The sequence below is a fragment of the Theropithecus gelada genome, chromosome 11 (genome assembly GCF_003255815.1).
Source record: "Theropithecus gelada isolate Dixy chromosome 11, Tgel_1.0, whole genome shotgun sequence".
In the NCBI taxonomy this organism is placed as follows: Eukaryota; Metazoa; Chordata; class Mammalia; order Primates; family Cercopithecidae; genus Theropithecus; species Theropithecus gelada.
In genome coordinates, this window is record NC_037679.1 from 128,432,061 (window position 1) to 128,449,216 (window position 17,156).

Consider the following 17,156-nt stretch of genomic DNA (forward strand, 5'->3'; position numbering starts at 1 on the left):
GGTCCTCCTTCACATGCGCTCTCTCGCCTACTGCCATGTAAGACATGCCTTGCTTCCCCTGTACCATTGGTCATCCGCCATGATTATAAGTCTCCTGAGGCCTCCCCAGACATGTGGCACTGTGAGTCAATTAAACCTCTTTCCTTTATAAATTACCCAGTTTGGGGTAGTTTCTTTATAGCAGTGTGAGAACAGACTAATACAGGGGATGCTTGGTCAGGTTAAGAAAAGGAAGAAATAGGTTAAAATGAGAAGCAAAACTGAAAATACTTCCCTGTTTACGAGGGTATAAGAACTAACAGTACATTACCAACACAGGATCTGTCTGGGTTTTGAAAAGTTTCAAAAATGGTTACAACTATTTTTTTTCCTGAAATGTATTCCTGTCTGAGAGCTGTAGGACTGAATAAATGACTACACCATCCATTTCTGCATTCTGATTTTATGACAAGGCACATTCCTTTAATATTCTTAACCTAGTATATATATTTAAATCAGGCCCTGAAGCTTTACACCTATATTACAAATAATGAATAGTGCATGTACAATGTCCTATGTGTTAAGCAAACAAAAACATCCTATGAAAGTGCACATAATAGCCATTATTTACAACTATTAATCATACAATATTTTCTCTTGGTTAAAGAAAAGTTACAATTTGCCTCAAAAGTAACAGCTCTAGGTATGTACATTTTTTACTTTATATCTGAAACAGAATTATAATAGGCTTGCCATCAAAATATAATAAAGGTGATCATTTCAGTGCCAGGTACCTCGTGGTAGCACTTGTTATACAAATTTTACGGAATGCCTAAGCAACAAAACAATTCCAGAAAATGACTTACCCTCCCTTAATGTAGTCAAGGAATGAAACTTCTGTTTCTACTAAGAAAGAGAGTAAAGTTACCTGAAAAAGAAAAAGACAGAATTACCTTCTAGTTGTTTGTGACCCCAAATAGACTTTTCTAACCATTAGAGAGAAAATCATATTTCTTTGCATTTTGAAAATCACTAAAGACATTATTTTTTATTAACATCTGCTAGGACTGATTGTTCTTACATTTAAAATTATCTGAAGGAAAGGGAGCAAAAAAATTAACCAATGTCTTTCTATGACCAGTTTACTTCCGTTGAAGAACAGCATGAAAATTATCTACAAGGACATTGTGTTACTTCCCATTTTAGATAAAAGGAAAGATGAAAAGGAGTTGGAAAATGGTTAAAACCAAAAAACCAAAATCAGTGAACAAAGCCTTCAAGAGGAAATGTGTGTTTTCAGTGATGGTTTTGTAATGAGCTCATCTAATATTTTAACTGTGTTGCTTTATAGAGATCTTTCAAAGAAAACTGAGAGAAAACTTACATTTTGCTTCTCCCCAAAAAAGTTAATCTTAAGAAAAAAAAAAAAAACTGCAGTATTTTTTTCTTAAAATAGGATGACACTGATTTTTTATAATTTTTGATACATCTTTGCATCTTCTGTACTGATTTAGTATATCATTCCCACAGAGTTGTCAATTTTAATGACAACTTTTTTGAATGAGCACATACACATCCCACGAAATGAGTCACAGTTGTTAAGTTTAGCCTGTAAGGAGTATAGTATTTCTTACTACCACTTGTGTTTTTTATGTCTGCCTGATTCATTACACTCGGATTCCACTGAACGAAGAGTTCATAACAAAACTTCAGCGTCTCTCAGAGGCCTTGCAGCCCCTAGGATTATCTGCAAGAAGCCAAGTCAATACCTTCTATAAGGTATTCTTCATTACAATCAGTCCCCTGGGAAGCTGATTTTTCTATTGTGTTCACTCATATTAAAACCCTGAGTGAAACACAGCTCAGTTTAATTGCTTCCAGTAGGATTAAAGATGCCATCTACATATATGCTTATTCATTTATTTTAATCTTTAATAAATAACATAAAATTTGACTTACTGTTCCAGAATTACTATATTTTTTCTTTTTTCCTTTCTTTTTGGGATTCACCACCTAAAAAGCAGATAAAACAATTAAAATGTGTTACGGTTTATATTGAATTTTTATATTGAAGTTTTAAAAATGTGTAGTTTAACCTGCTGCCTTCACTTCTTATGCATGTATGCATTTACAAATGCTTTCAGCATGACTTTGGACGATCATTCAGCAAAAACTTCCCTACAAAAGTTAATACTGACTATCTTAAAAAATGTTTTGTCTGTAATATTCTTCTCACCTGTACATATTGATTACCCATAACTATAGTCACGTTCTTGATATGATAGAGGCTTTTAACATCTAATGTCCTAACTAATTATTGCTTTATAGAAAAATGATGGGTTGTTAAAGTATATTCAAGTGACATAACTTTAAAAATTAAATACACTTACATAGCAAATCATCCAATGTGTGAATATTTAAAGGATCTATTAACTTAACTATTTCTTTATAATGATGGTAATTTCCACCAGTTACCCATGCTACATAATAATTGGTAAAGGTCTGGTTTGTAGACATAAGATTGGCTTTTTGACTATTTGATCCATGAGTAAATAAGGTTGTACTTCTATACTTCATAAGACATTAGGGAATATAGGGAATATTACGATAAATAAGACCTGCCAATCTAATAGGATAAATGTAATACATAATTGCCTGAAGAGAGACTTCTTCAAATCATCTCAATCCAAAATATGGAGAAAGCATTTGACAGGGAAAAGAAGATGAAATAGTTTATGAATAAGTATTATTTGAACCATAATTTATTAATTTAAACTAGGGCTTCAATTAAAAAAAAAAAATACACCATTCTAGAAAGAAAAACAGGCAACTGATCCAGGTTGGCTGGGGCAGAGAACCCACACAACCAGATGAGAAGTGAATCTGAAAAAATAAGCTGAGGCCATGTTAAGGAGATCCTTAATCCTAGGCCAGGGAGTTTGGATGTTATTTAGTTGATGTTTAAACAGGAGAATGATATAATAGGTCTATAGCAGCAGTCCCCAACATTTTTGGCACCAGGGACTGGTTTCATGGAAGAAAGTTTTCCCACGGATGGGGGTGGGGAGGATGGTTTCGGGATGATAACTGCTCTACCTCAGATCATCAGGCATTAGATTCTTATAAGGAGAACAGAGGAGGCAAAGCTCAGGTGGTAATGCTCCCTTGCTTTCGGCTCACCTCCTGCTGTGTGGCCCAATTCCTAAAAGTCCACAGGCCTGTACTAGTCTGCATTCTGAGGGTTGGGGACCCTTGGTCTACAGGATAGAGTTGTAAGGTGAGAAAATGAAGGCAACAGTTAGGGTCTTATTTTAAATTTTCTATGCAAGAAGTAATGAATCATTAAATAAGGAAGCCCCATTGAAAACAGCTCGCAAAAAAAAAAAAAAAAAAACTAAGAAAACAGAATAAAGTACATTTTTCAGATTTAAGTAGAAAATCTACAGGAGAAATTGGTCATTCATTCATTCCATGTATTACTTACTGTGTATTTCAGAAAGCCCTAACTGAACACATTCTACAGGAAAACATGCAACAGTAAGGATATTGAGCATCATTGGCAAGATGACACATTTTTCAGATGGTTCAATGGTTATACTATTAAATATGGAGCAGGTTGTTTGGAGGAGAAAGGTAATGTTTAATCTCGAGGTTTGAAGAATTCCTCAATTCTTCCAGATAATTTGAGGAACACAGCACTCTGAACAATATATAGGAAATCAGTGAATAAAATTAATTCAATCAAAAGTTTGAAAATAAAAAGTTCAGCAATACATTTTTCTTGAAAAACTGTATTTCAGTATTTTTCTACCTAAAAATCATTCATCTGGCATTATGCCTTTGGTTTAGAAGAGGTTTTTCCTAAATTTTAGGAGTAACTTTTTAGTAGAATTTCATAAGCATCTTTCAGTTCATATGAGTCTTTTTGCTGTCAGCACATCATAATATACTATTATCATAGAAAAATTACCTTATGACTTGGTTTTAAATTACATAATTAAATTTAATTGCATAAAGATGTTTTCATTTAATCATATAGGGCCATTTCAATCGCCAATAACACATCTGATATAACAATAATAAAGTTATATAATATATAAACATAGTAGCATTTGTCACTTCTAAAACTAAATAATGAACTAGGGAAGTTACTTTAGAATGATGGAGTAAGGCTCTCTGAAAAGTTGCTCATCCATAAAGACAATGAGAACACCAGCAAAAATTGTCAAAATCAAATTTTTTCATGAATCTGGAAATTAATCAAAGGCTTGCAACAATCAGTGATCACTCATTCAAGAAAAAGAGTAAATCTCACTATGTCATTTTAACTTGCTTTACTCTAAACCTACTTTCCCCAGCTCTGTATGTAGTAGCATTGAAAACCGTCAGCCTAGCAACTACAGTAGCTGTGTAAACCAACAGTCTAAAAGCCACTGGAGGGGACGGAATGGATATGAAGTTCTTCAAAAAGTGTTTGAGGTAACGAATATGATAATTACCCTGATTTGATCATTGCACAATGTATATATGTACTGAAACACCACACTGTACACCATTAACATTTATAATTAACGTGTCAATTAAAAACAAAACTTTAAAAAAAAGTGTCTTTTCTAGAGAATTGTCATTAACTGACTTATATGGAAGCTTTCTGGAAAAGTTCCATTCATAGGGCTTGGGCTTGTGGTTATCTGACTTAACTCAAAGCCTGCTCAGAGGGACATGCCCTATCTCCAGGACATTTGTTGAAAGCAGACAGTGGCAGGTGTTTAACAATAGCATATCTGCTGGAGGTGATGATATAATCTGGGGCAAGTAAGAGGCTAACTCAAAAACCAAAAAGGAAGATCAAGGGAATGAGATGTTTAGAGGGGGCTTTTAAAAGCTCTGGTATATTGCTGGAAATCTAGAAGCCTATGCCCTTTGAAGGGGTGTACACATGCCCAGGAAAGATCTAGGGAATTCTTTTCTCCGTTCAACCACAAATCTCTGCTCAAACAACAAGTGAAAGAAAGCTAAGGCAGGATTTTACCTCGTTGGAGCATATAAGGAATGTCCAAATGTACACAAATCTCTGTCAAAACATCTGCTGTCCACGGAGCTAACCAAGCAAAGACTTCAGTAGCCCACACAACAAAGAATAATTTTATACAATTAGTCCATGAAAATCACTAAACAAAGAGCAAAAAACACAAACCTTGGAGAAGGTAGAGAATCTGATTCCCAATGTGCTGCGTTATATTATTTAAAGTTTCCAGCATTCAACAACAACAAAAATAAGATATGCAAAGAAACAGGAAAGTATGGCCCATACTTTTCTATTCATAGAAGAAAGAATTTGACAGAAATTGTCCCTGGGGACGTGCAGATATGGGATTCATTAAACAAAATCTTTAGCTCAGCTATTATAAATATATTGAAAGAAGGAAATCAAGTCTAAAGGATTAAAGTATGAAACAATTCCTTACCCAATAGAAAATATCAAAAATGGATCAAAATTATATAAAAAGGAACCAAGTAAGAATTCTCAACTTGTAAAGTACAACTGAAACGAAAAATTCACCAGAAGAGTTTGACGGAACATTTGAGCTGGCAGAATAAATAATCAGTTGTGGGGAAAAGAAAGAGAGAACAGACTGTTACTGTGTCTATGTAGAAAGATGTAGACATAAGAGACTCCATTTTGTTCTGTACTAAGAAAAATTCTTCTGCCTTGAGATGCTGTTAATCTGTAACCCTACCCCCAACTCCGTCTTTGCAGAGACATGTGCTGTGGTGACTCAAGGTTTAGTGGATTTTGGGCTGTGCAGGGTGTGCTTTGTTAAACAAGTGCCTGAAGGCAGTATGCTTGTTAAAAGTCATTACCATTCTCTTAATCTCAAGTACCCAGGGACACATACAATGCGGAAGGTCACAGGGACCTCTGCCTAGGAAAGCTAGGTATTGTCCAAGGTTTCTCCCCATGTGATAGTCTGAAATATGGCCTCCTGGGAAGGGAAAGACCTGATTGTCCCCCAGTCAACACCCATAAAGGGTCTGTGCTGAGGAGGATTAGTAAAAGAGGAAAGAAGGCCTCTTGGCAGTTGAGATAGAGAAAGGCATCTGTCTCCTGCCCATCCCTGGGCAATGGAATGTTTTGGTGTAAAACCCGATTGTAGGTTCTATTTACTGAGACATGAGAAAACCGCCTTAGGGCTGGAGGTGGGACATGCTAGCAGCAATGCTGCTCTTTATGCACTGAAAGTGTTTATGGAGATGTTTGCATATGCACATCAAGGCACAGCACTTTTCCTTAAACTTATTCATGTCACAGAGATCTTTATTCATATGTCTTTCTGCTGACCTTTTCCCTACTATGACCCTATTGTCCTGCCACTTCCCCTTTTTCTTTTCAATGGTAAAGATAATGATCAATAAATACTGAGGGAACTCAGAGACCCGTGCCAGCGTGGGTCCTCTGTATGCTGGGCGCTGGTCCCCTGGGGCCACTTTTTCTTTCTCTATACTTTGTCTCTGTGCCTCATTTCTTTTCTCAAGTCTCTCGTTCCACCTGATGAGAAACGCCCATAGGTGTGGAGGGGCAGGCCACCCCTTCAATCAGTAATTTTGCAGATATGTCAATTGAGATTTTGTTTCTAAAACAAAAAAAAAAAAAAAAGGAAAAAAACCAAAACAACAAAAAAGAAAAAAACAGAGGCCAAGAGAGCCATGCGACACCATTAAGCATAACAAGGTAAGTAGAATGGTAGTACCAAAAAGAGAGAGGAGAAAGAGAAAGTGGCAGAAATAATTATTTGAAGAACTAATGGCTGAAAAATTTTTTGGTTACTTGATAAACCTGAATCCCTTGCACAAGTATAGATAATAAAGTTTGTAACGTATAGGACCAAAGATTGTCCACTGAACTCCTAAAATTACTTGTACATAATTCATAATGGTCTCCTAGATTTTCTTCAGACTGATGTCTTCTTTTGAAAATATGTATAACAAAAAAACATTTATATTTGAAGTCATGGCCTTACAGGATATTTAAGAACACATAAACATTATTAAGCTTCTTTGTCATCTCATGAGATGTGGCACCAGTCTTGTCATTTAGCAAGCTTTATTGGACAAGAGAGTCTGGGGACTGACTGAAACCAATGATGAGAAAATGCTATAAAAGCTAGAGAAACTAAAAGTGGTTAATTGCTGGAGTATTATATGCTGACCAGCAGCAGAAGATGGCTAAGTACAAGGAGAACTAGTGTGCATGTGTGTTCTTCCTCAGCCTTGATGTTAGGCACACAAAATAGGTATTTACATAATTACGAGCTGTCTTACATGACTTATTTCCTGTTTAGAGCCTAAATATCATTTCCTTGGAAGACTCAGATAGACTAATGTATTACTTTATCTTTGTCTCTAAGAAATTTTTTTGAGAGCTGAGTTTGGCCCCTCTGTAATAATCTCATAGAGCACTAAGTATACTACTATATAGAGCACATATCAATCTATACAAAACATATTTTATATCTGCCTCTCCCATTAGACACTGAAATTTATACTCACCTCTGTATCCCCAGCGCCAAACATAGAACATAAAATGTAGAAACTACTTAATAAAATTGTTTCAGGAATGAATAAATGAAGGCTGGAATAAAGTGGTAGAAGGAGATTTCTCCACTCTCTACTTAACAGAGGCCAATTTTAGCATCAACCTGGCAGGGAAGTATTACCACTGTTGATTAAATACTGAGATATTCTCCTTTGGTATCCACCTATATTAAATTTTAAAGTTATAGGAAATGTACAGATATCATAGCTCAAGGAACAACAGTGCTGGAACATACTATATGCTCAACATATATTTGGTGATTAACTGGCACAGTGGTTTCAGGCAGAAATAACTACAATGTCTCTGCTTTAACAACCTGAATTTCTTTAATGCCTGCATATTACCTTGTCATTCCCTTCAGTCTCCACCTAAACGGTAGTGAAGGTGCTCAGATATATATGCAGACCACAGCTCATTTTATAATGCCACACTGACAACTAAAACGCCTAATCTTCTTCTTTATTAGGAAGGGATGGAAGAGGAGGTTGATAAAAAGGCAAAACATAAAGGCTGAAGCTTAAGAAACAATAAACTCATATCTATATTTTTTAAAGTAAAATGCTTTATACACAACAATTAAAAAACAAAAACATTTAAATGTGACTTGAAGAAGTATTATTATTGAATCTAAAAATGTCTGCTCAACAACTTCAAAGATTCTTACATACATTGATACTTAGTTAACCTTTGGCAGTTACGCTTTGCAGAATCCATACTTTCAAAGCATAGACTTATTTATTCTAGAGAAAAACAATGGTAAAATAAAATGGCTCTTACCTCATATACGTTGAATTGTGACTGCCCTCTAGAAAGTTCCCTATAGCTTGTTGTAAATTCTCCAATGAAATCATGACTAAAATTAAAGGAAAAAGGTACATAAGCTTTCATATATTTGTCAATTGTATTTTAAAGATTTTAGAAAGATTTAATCATTATGAAAAAAATGCTTGATATTATTATGAATATAACTTAATAATTTACAAAATATTTAAAAAGACACACATAACTACATTCTTCACTAATCCAAAATTATGTATACTGGACAATTATATTTTATTAATATCCAAATGTTCAATTTATTCCACTAATATTAACATTTCAAACAGGTATACTAGTTTTAATAACTCATATCTCAAAACCATTAAATCACCTGTTATTCAAATGATTAATTAGGATGAAAGTTAGAGACTACACTAATAAATTTATTATTGTCCATATCTATGGATATATATTTTTTAAATATAATGATTTAAAAATCTTCAAACTTTCCTATGGCCATAGTGTAATAGGATGCTATTTTAAAAAGGTATAACATATTAACATGTATAACAGTCACTCTACTTTTTTTCTACAATAATAGTTAATAAATATTTTATCAATAACAACATGTTAATTCAGAATTTCTTCACTTTAAGTAATCATCACTATGTTCTCAGGTGCCTTCTTAGTTTAGGGGAGGAGGGGTAAGGATTGAGTAAACATGTATTAGTTCTCACTAAAAAGCTTTTATCAACTGAGGTTGACCTGTGCAACTACAAAAAACATGCTAAACATTCAGTGGTTTAGAGCAGACTCATATCCTACTCCTTTGAGTTAATTTAATGGCCAGTGCTAAGTTGAACGCACACTGCTGAGAAATAAGTGCAAAATGCTGGCATTCAGTGCAATGGTGAAATGTAGTATGTTAGAAGAAGATACAGATTGTAGGAGCTAAAGCAGTATAACAAACAGAGAAACATGATGAAAAATACTTTGATAATAAATCACAACCAGTAATTTCCTTGTGATTCAATAATACTGTTTTGCTATTTCCTGTTAATGTAATCACAACTAAAATAATTATTCTATGTGATAAGTCCCAAGCTCTCTGACTGCATTTACAAAATACAGTTTACTCCAGTGCCATTTATCTGGCTGGTGTCTGTTTACATCTCTATATTTTTCCATACATTTTATTACATGTATATGTTATTTAAAGTCTGAGGGAATGAATTAAAGAGGTATTTTGAGGAAACTGATTACTACTATAGCTAGTAATTTGGCTCTTAGTCCTTGAGTAACGTGATTAAACTGTTGAATAAAATCTGTTCATTAGGATCATTTCTATGCTTGTATTTTTTGGGAATACGGTATTCCCAAATAGCGGGAAAACGGTATTATGCATAGTCACATTTATACCTGAAACCTGTAGGGCAGTCTACAAACTTATCCATCCTCCTCTACTTTTGGGGTATTACTCCCCTATATCACTTATCTTTTACTGTACAGCTCAGCTATGATATCCATCAAGAAGCCTTTTCTGCTTCATTCTTTTTTGCTCTCAAAAACATAAAACAGCCGGGTGCGGTGGCTCAAGCCTGTAATCCCAGCACTTTGGGAGGCCGAGACGGGCGGATCACGAGGTCAGGAGATCGAGACCATCCTGGCGAACACAGTGAAACCCCGTCTCTACTAAGAAATACAAAAAATAGCCGGGCGAGATGGCGGGCGCCTGTAGTCCCAGCTACTCGGGAGGCTGAGGCCGGAGAATGGCATGAACCCGGGAGGCGGAGCTTGCAGTGAGCTGAGATCCGGCCACTGCACTCCAGCCTGGGCTACAGAGCGAGACTCCGTCTCAAAAAAAAAAAAAAAAAAAAAAAAAAAAAAAAAAAAAAAAAAAAAAAACATAAAACAAGCAAACAACCAGTATCTCTCATCACAGTTCCTATATTGTATTAAACCCATCTATTCATGTGCTTCCTCTCTTCACCTATGTTTTGAAGGCAAGAAAGGTATTAACTTCATCTCAGGATTCCCAGCATCCCCCTCCGTACCTGCTACACAATGGGTGCAGCTGAGTTTTGCAAACACACTTAGGGCAATAGCACAGTCACGCCGTGATTTTACCTTGCCAGTGATATTAACAAATTTGCCTCACATCAATTATATTCAGCCCAAAAGAATGGCACAAGTGCCAATCATATTAAACATATTAACCTTCTCTATCTCCTTAAAACAACTCTGAGAGTAATGCAGACAACTATGATTTTCCATGAAAATGCCCCCATATAATTACAACAAAGGTATGAAAAAAAGAGAACATTGCCTTTTTTGGCACATCTGAAGATTTTCCTGAAGGCCACTCTTCAATAGATAATGCTTATTTTCCTGACATTTATCTAGTTTTGCATATAATATGGATCAATGGCAAATACATACCTAATCCATCTCATCCCTTTCTCTACCACCATGTTGTATTGAGTTAGTCAGTCAACCTCTGGGTCCTTAAGTCTTCACCTCAAAATTGGAGGTAATGCCTACTTTCTATTTCAAACATCAACCCAGAGAATTCATTTGATTCTTTCTATGAAAGGTATTTAACTTATCAAAAAGTCACTTTTAGAATACAATCTAATTATGAAGACAATAACTTCAGACACACATTTTTTCAATAAAGTTTTAATCAAATTAATTTGTAAAGAAGTAATAGGATTATGAACAGATGAGTGTTGTATCATAATATTTTGGAGTTACACACACATGTGGCTTGTGCTGTTCTCACGCAGGTATGCTTAATTCACAAGGCATGTCTCCCCTTTGGAGTACATCACAGTGTGACATGTTTCAGGTATGTATCAAAGGATATCTCAAATGAGGATTTGTACACAAATTGTATATGAAAGACAACTTCTCTAATTTGGATGCTAAAGGGATTTTGGAACAAAATTGGCATGATCTTTCTCATGGGAACATCACCCTTAGTTTTTGTCTCTCATTTATACTTCAGAGCAGTGATTTCCCATGTTTCCCTGTCTTGCAATTCTGTTCAAGTACTGGAACACATACAAGATTTTTGAAAATAGTGAGTTTGAAAATGGAGCAGTCACGAAAATAAAATACCCCTTTGACTGAAATGTAGTTACGATGATCCTAATTAAATGCATGGGTTGCAGACATTTTTACTGTTTCAACCTGTATTTGTGGGCAGAGGGCAGCAGAGTTTTTCAGAGGTGACTGGAACCAAGCCTTTAATTCCATGATTACAAGTAAAATGCACCATGAGACTTGTGCTTTCTTACTATCACCACAAAAAGCCATCTTCATAGGTCCAGATAACAACATATTAGCTCTCCCTGATTTTGTTTTCTTTGCTTTTGTTGTAGGCATAGTGTTTGACAAACTTTTCAGCATCTAAGAATGATTTCTTACATGATAACATCAACAACCTTCACTGATTCTTAAAGTAAATAGTTAAAACATCAACAAAATCAAGCCTTTTTTTTCCTTTTAACTTCTTCAAATCCTGATAATCTAGTTTCTTAAAAAGGTAAGAAACATGATCTTTCAGCATTCCTAGATTATGAGCTGATTTATGTCTAAATCTGCAGAACTAGCATGATTTTTAATTAATTGCCCCAGTAAACACAAACTATAAGCATATTTTGAGCAAAAATAATTTTTTATTCATAAAGTCCTGGTTCATGTTTTTACTATTAATAGTATAAATCATTATATATAAGATGTATATCAATGTATTCAACGTAGAAGTGATGATTTATCTCCAGCTTTGCTGATATTTTAAATCATTTCAAGAGGTTTATATTTCCTTTGCTCTCTACGTAGATTTCAATAGTACTCTGGGCCTCCAAGACGGAAATAGATAGATAAAACCACTCTCATAAATTAAGAGTTCAGCAGGAGAACTAGGCTAATATTATCAGTCTTATCCACACCTGCTCATTAGTCCATTTCAAATATTGACAGAATTTTTAAAACATATAAATGTCTTTTTATACGTATATATAGTAAGTTCTATTGTCCTGCTGGGTGTGTGTGTGTGTGTGTGTGTGTGTGTGTATGTATAAAATGGTACATTTATATAATCCTAAATTTCAGTATGTTACTATTTCATCTATTATGATTATTGAGTATTTTATTAATTTTATTTTCACCTCTTGATTATATCTATACAAAGATACAAGAAGACTAGAACAAATCACATTTTCTAAGGTGAAGATAATATTTTTATTGTGGTTTACATTGGTAAAGCAAGTGCTATATGCCATAGTTAAGGATATGTTATATATAATAATTTATCACATTTAAAGCCAAAATTGTATGCCTATTTAGTTATGCCAAATTATTTTTTTAAAAAACAGGATATATACATATTTTTAAGTATATTCATAACGGTAGGTCATTTAAGTTGCATGGGTATCTATTAGACATAATTTAAATTTTAACTCCACATAAAGTATACTTTTAAAATATAAATACCTTTCATTCTGTTTCTATTGCTTCTAACAAGCTGAATGCACTAGAATATTGTCAAAGAAAAGCTCCCCATTCAAATTAAAATTTGCCTACACAAATAGAAAGCATACAATAGTTAAGACAAAAAATTCTTAACAGGAAATAACTTTTACCTAGCAATGTTTCACAAATGTAACTTAATCCATTAAAAAGTAGAATGGAGTTTCTTTATCCAGTTATGACCTTGGATACTTATCTAGAATTATATTAATTAGAAACTTTACTGTGATCATGTCTAAGGTTAAAATCTTGTCCAGTTTCATGGATTTTAAAATATTTATGTCGCTCACATACTTTGTATGTGATTGAATTCAGTTTTTAGCTTGAACGTTAATCTCTAGAAAAGGAAGTCTGTGTCACTCAGTATCCTGTTTCAAAAGTTTAAACTATAAGCAAGTTGTAATTTTTTCAGAGTAACGGTAATTAATAATAGTAACAATAATTATTATTATAAGCAAAACAAAAAAGCAGCATTATTATAAAATGATGACATATTCAATGCTGAACAAAGACTGAAGTTAAAAAAAAACTGTGCTACTAAATCTGTATTCTTGTATCTTTTTCTTTTTATGTCATTGGTCTACGGCTAAATAAATGCAATTAAAGGTGATCACTTACTTTCCCACATACTAGTAACAGATACTTTATTCAAGAACAAATATAAAATATACGGCCGGGCGTGGTGGCTCAAGCCTGTAATCCCAGCACTTTGGGAAGCCGAGACGGGCGGATCACGAGGTCAGGAGATCGAGACCATCCTGGCTAACACGGTGAAACCCCGTCTCTACTAAAAATACAAAAAACTAGCCGGGCGAGGTGGTGGGCGCCTGTAGTCCCAGCTACTCGGGAGGCTGAGGCAGGAGAATGGCGTGAACCCGGGAGGCGGAGCTTGCAGTGAGCCGAGATGGCGCCACTGCACTCCAGCCTGGGCGACAGAGCAAGACTCCGTCTCAAAAAAAAAAAAAAAAAAAAAAAGAACAAATAATATACACATATACTTCAGTCATAAGTAGACAAGACAAATTAAATTTGCAGTTCAAAAAATTTTACTTTAACTATATAGCACAGTAGTTCAAAAAATGTTTTTTCTCTGTCAGCCATCACTACCACCATACGTCATTTAAAGATAATAATTTCATCTCAATTTCTCTCACGTTTTCACAGAGATTAAGCCTGGAACAGGGAAGTCCATAACGTTTTGAACCAAAGTTCGTATCTTGATAAGAAAGCACAAAGAAAAAAAAAAATCTGCCAGGACTAACACATACTCATTCTCTTTCTCTCTCCTGAACACACGTATACAACACAAAACCCCCAGCCTGAAGTAGCAAAAGTTGGCAAGTTGCACTCTAGACTCCACTGCTACCCAAGGGTAGGGTCTTTTCAATGGCAAACAGTCCCTTCTTTGCCTCTGGAGTATCCTCTCCTCTCTGTATTTCGGGACACCACTTCCCAGAGTTGTACCAGAGTTGCCAAAAGGCATCGCAAGTGTTCTAGCTCCCCCGCCATTCTTGCTTGTGGAGCCGGCTACCAGTTTCCATGCTTTCTCTGGCCACCAGTCTACATAGTGTTCATTATCTTCCTGACAGACTGAGGGACTCCAAAAAGGGCAACAAGGATCAACTGCAAAGGGTAAGTCACAAAGAGGAGGAGATTAAAGTAAATTTACTATTGAAATTCTTTCAAACCTATGCGGGGGAAATGCATGTTGGAAAACATCCTTTGATAATGTCAGGGTTTTAGATTTAATAGTCTTACAAATCCCAAAAATATACGTCTACCCAGTACAAAGTTGTGTAAATTGTTGCTTTTGTCGTTTTCAGTCAATCAATACGTAGAGACAATTTAGATAATTCAAGTCCCAAAAGCACTTATCCCAGCTCCCATCAAATTTGCCTAGAATATTTGCCTCAGATAAATCAAGTAACTCACAAATTTTATTTTGTGCTGTGTAGACAAGGGCTTCTTAGTCAAAAAAGGTACATTATGAAATTTTAAAAGATCATCCCACCACTTCAGTGAAATTTTGAATTTAGAGGTGACAGTGTACTGTAATCCTTGACATAGATTTTATTTGGCAACTCAGACCTTTCTGATTTGAAAGAATTTTCAGCCAGTGGGGGATTGTGTACATATTTTAATATTAACGTAAAAGTAATAACTACTTATTACCATTCGGTATTTATAAAGTTCTCTTTGGATTCTTACATCATTACTCTTTTCACCTCTCAAAATTAATTAAATTTTTTTTTTTTTTGTTTGAGACAGAGTCTCACTGTTGCCCACACTGGAGTGCAGTGGGGTGATCTTGGTTCAGTGCAGCCTCCAACTCTCCAATTCAAGGGATCCTCCCACGTTAGCCTCCCAACTATCTGGAACCACAGTGCATACCACCACACCCAGCTAATTGTCTTTTTGTAGAGACGGGGTTTTGCCATGTTGACCAGGATGGTGTCAAATTCCTGGGCTCAAGAGATTACCCGCCTTGGCTTCCTAAAGTGCTTGGATTACAGGCATGAGCTGCCACGCCCAGCCTAAAACTACTTTCTTAAAAAAAATTTTTTTTTTTTTTGAGACGGAGTCTCGCTTTGTCACCCAGGCTGGAGTGCAGTGGCGCGATCTTGGCTCACTGCAAGCTCCGCCGCCCGGGTTCACGCCATTCTCCTGCCTCAGCCTCCCGAGTAGCTGGGACTACAGGCGCCCACCATCACGCCCAGCTAAATGTTTTTTTTTTTTTTTTGTATTTTTAGTGGAGATGGGGTTTCACCGTGTTAGCCAGGATGGTCTCGATCTCCTGACCTCGTGATCCACCCACCTCGGCCTCCCAAAGTGCTGAAACAAACTTCCTAGATTTTGTGAGGCTTCAATAATTCCTTATATGGTTTTTGAAGAGTATTACTTTCTGAAAATGGTTTTAACAATATAAATATTCTCAAAGCATTAGAATATGGAAATAGTATAGTTCACCTCAAAAAAGACTTTTTGTTAGAAGTCTGCACACGTTATATACTTTTTTAACCAAGTGAGGCTCCCGAAAACTATGAAGTAAAGTTTCAGAATTACTGAGCTCCCCAGAGATATTAAATCTAAGAATTTAAAAAGCTGTGTGAGCTGCTGCTTGGATGGTATAATATCTGTGTGTGGAAACTCTTCTTTTAAATATGCATAGCAGGTAAGTTGTTCCTAAAACACATTATAAAAATCTTTGAATATTCTATGAAAATGAAAGAAATGTCCTTGCCATCCTGCAAAAATAATGTCTGCATGTTGGTTCTACCTTTGGGTTCTACTGACTTTGGGTCACTTAGTAGGCTTTGTAATACATTTTTTCACCCCCTCAAAACCATAAAATGCATTTTCCTATTCACTTTTTTAAAGTTGATATAATTAATTAGGGAATACCAAAATTTTATTTTGGTTTCTTTGAAGAAAAGTATTATCTTAGAAAATAAAAATGTAGCCCTAATCTCAATATATGCTGAAATTAATTTTAGAGATTAAAATTTACATTTTAACACATGTATTCCAATGGCTTGATTCGTTTAGTCTCTACTATGATATATTCAGAATGAGTTTGTGCTCTAAAGTAGATATGATAAGATAAGGGAGACTCTACAATATGGTAGACTCTTTCTACATATGTAATATCTTATTCTATACTTTTAGGAAACATAACACTAGAGATATGTTTAGATGATAATGACTTAAAAGAGGCACTGTCAATGTGTGAAGACTTAAATAGAAGGATATTTTTCTATAGATTTAAACAAAAATCCCACTGTGAATTCATTTTAAAACATAAACCATAGGAAGCATTCTTCCTTTGGTTCTGATTCTTCCACATCAGAAATTTCTTTTCTTGTTTGCTATGTTTATTTTGTTCTACATACAATACAATGTAAACTCAAAAATTGTAAGTTAACAAGTTTGCATGTCTATCCTAGAGTTGTAATCATAGTATAATACAAGAAAAACCAGCAATATAAGTAGCATGATCCATAAACATTTTTTCATGTTTATAATATTTTATTTCATGTGTGCATCAATATAGAAATTTAGAAAATTTGGTTTCTGAAGGAAAAAGTTGTCTAAATAATTCTAAAACACTCCATAGCATAGTATATACAATACTATTTCATTTGTACTTAACTAAATACACAATTTAACTGAAAATTTGAAACCTCACATTAATTTGATATTCTTAAAGAACATTTATATAATAAATATTAATCATAGAATTATGATACCAAAAAGAGTAAATCCTTTTATGACCTTATTTATTAGTCAG

At 34.8% G+C, this 17,156-nt stretch overlaps 1 protein-coding gene across 2 annotated transcripts in view; it reads right to left on the reverse strand.

Annotated features, from left to right (window-relative positions):
• CPNE8 (copine 8) overlaps window positions 1-17,156 on the reverse strand; it is a 230,607-nt gene that overhangs the window by 71,740 nt on the left and 141,711 nt on the right. For both annotated transcript variants that reach the window (XM_025403626.1, XM_025403627.1), the window contains 3 exons: window positions 8,354-8,429; window positions 1,939-1,992; window positions 846-907 (listed from right to left, as the gene is read on the reverse strand). In XM_025403626.1, the coding sequence (XP_025259411.1) occupies window positions 846-907; window positions 1,939-1,992; window positions 8,354-8,429 (192 nt within the window). The remainder of the gene's footprint in view (window positions 1-845; window positions 908-1,938; window positions 1,993-8,353; window positions 8,430-17,156) is intronic.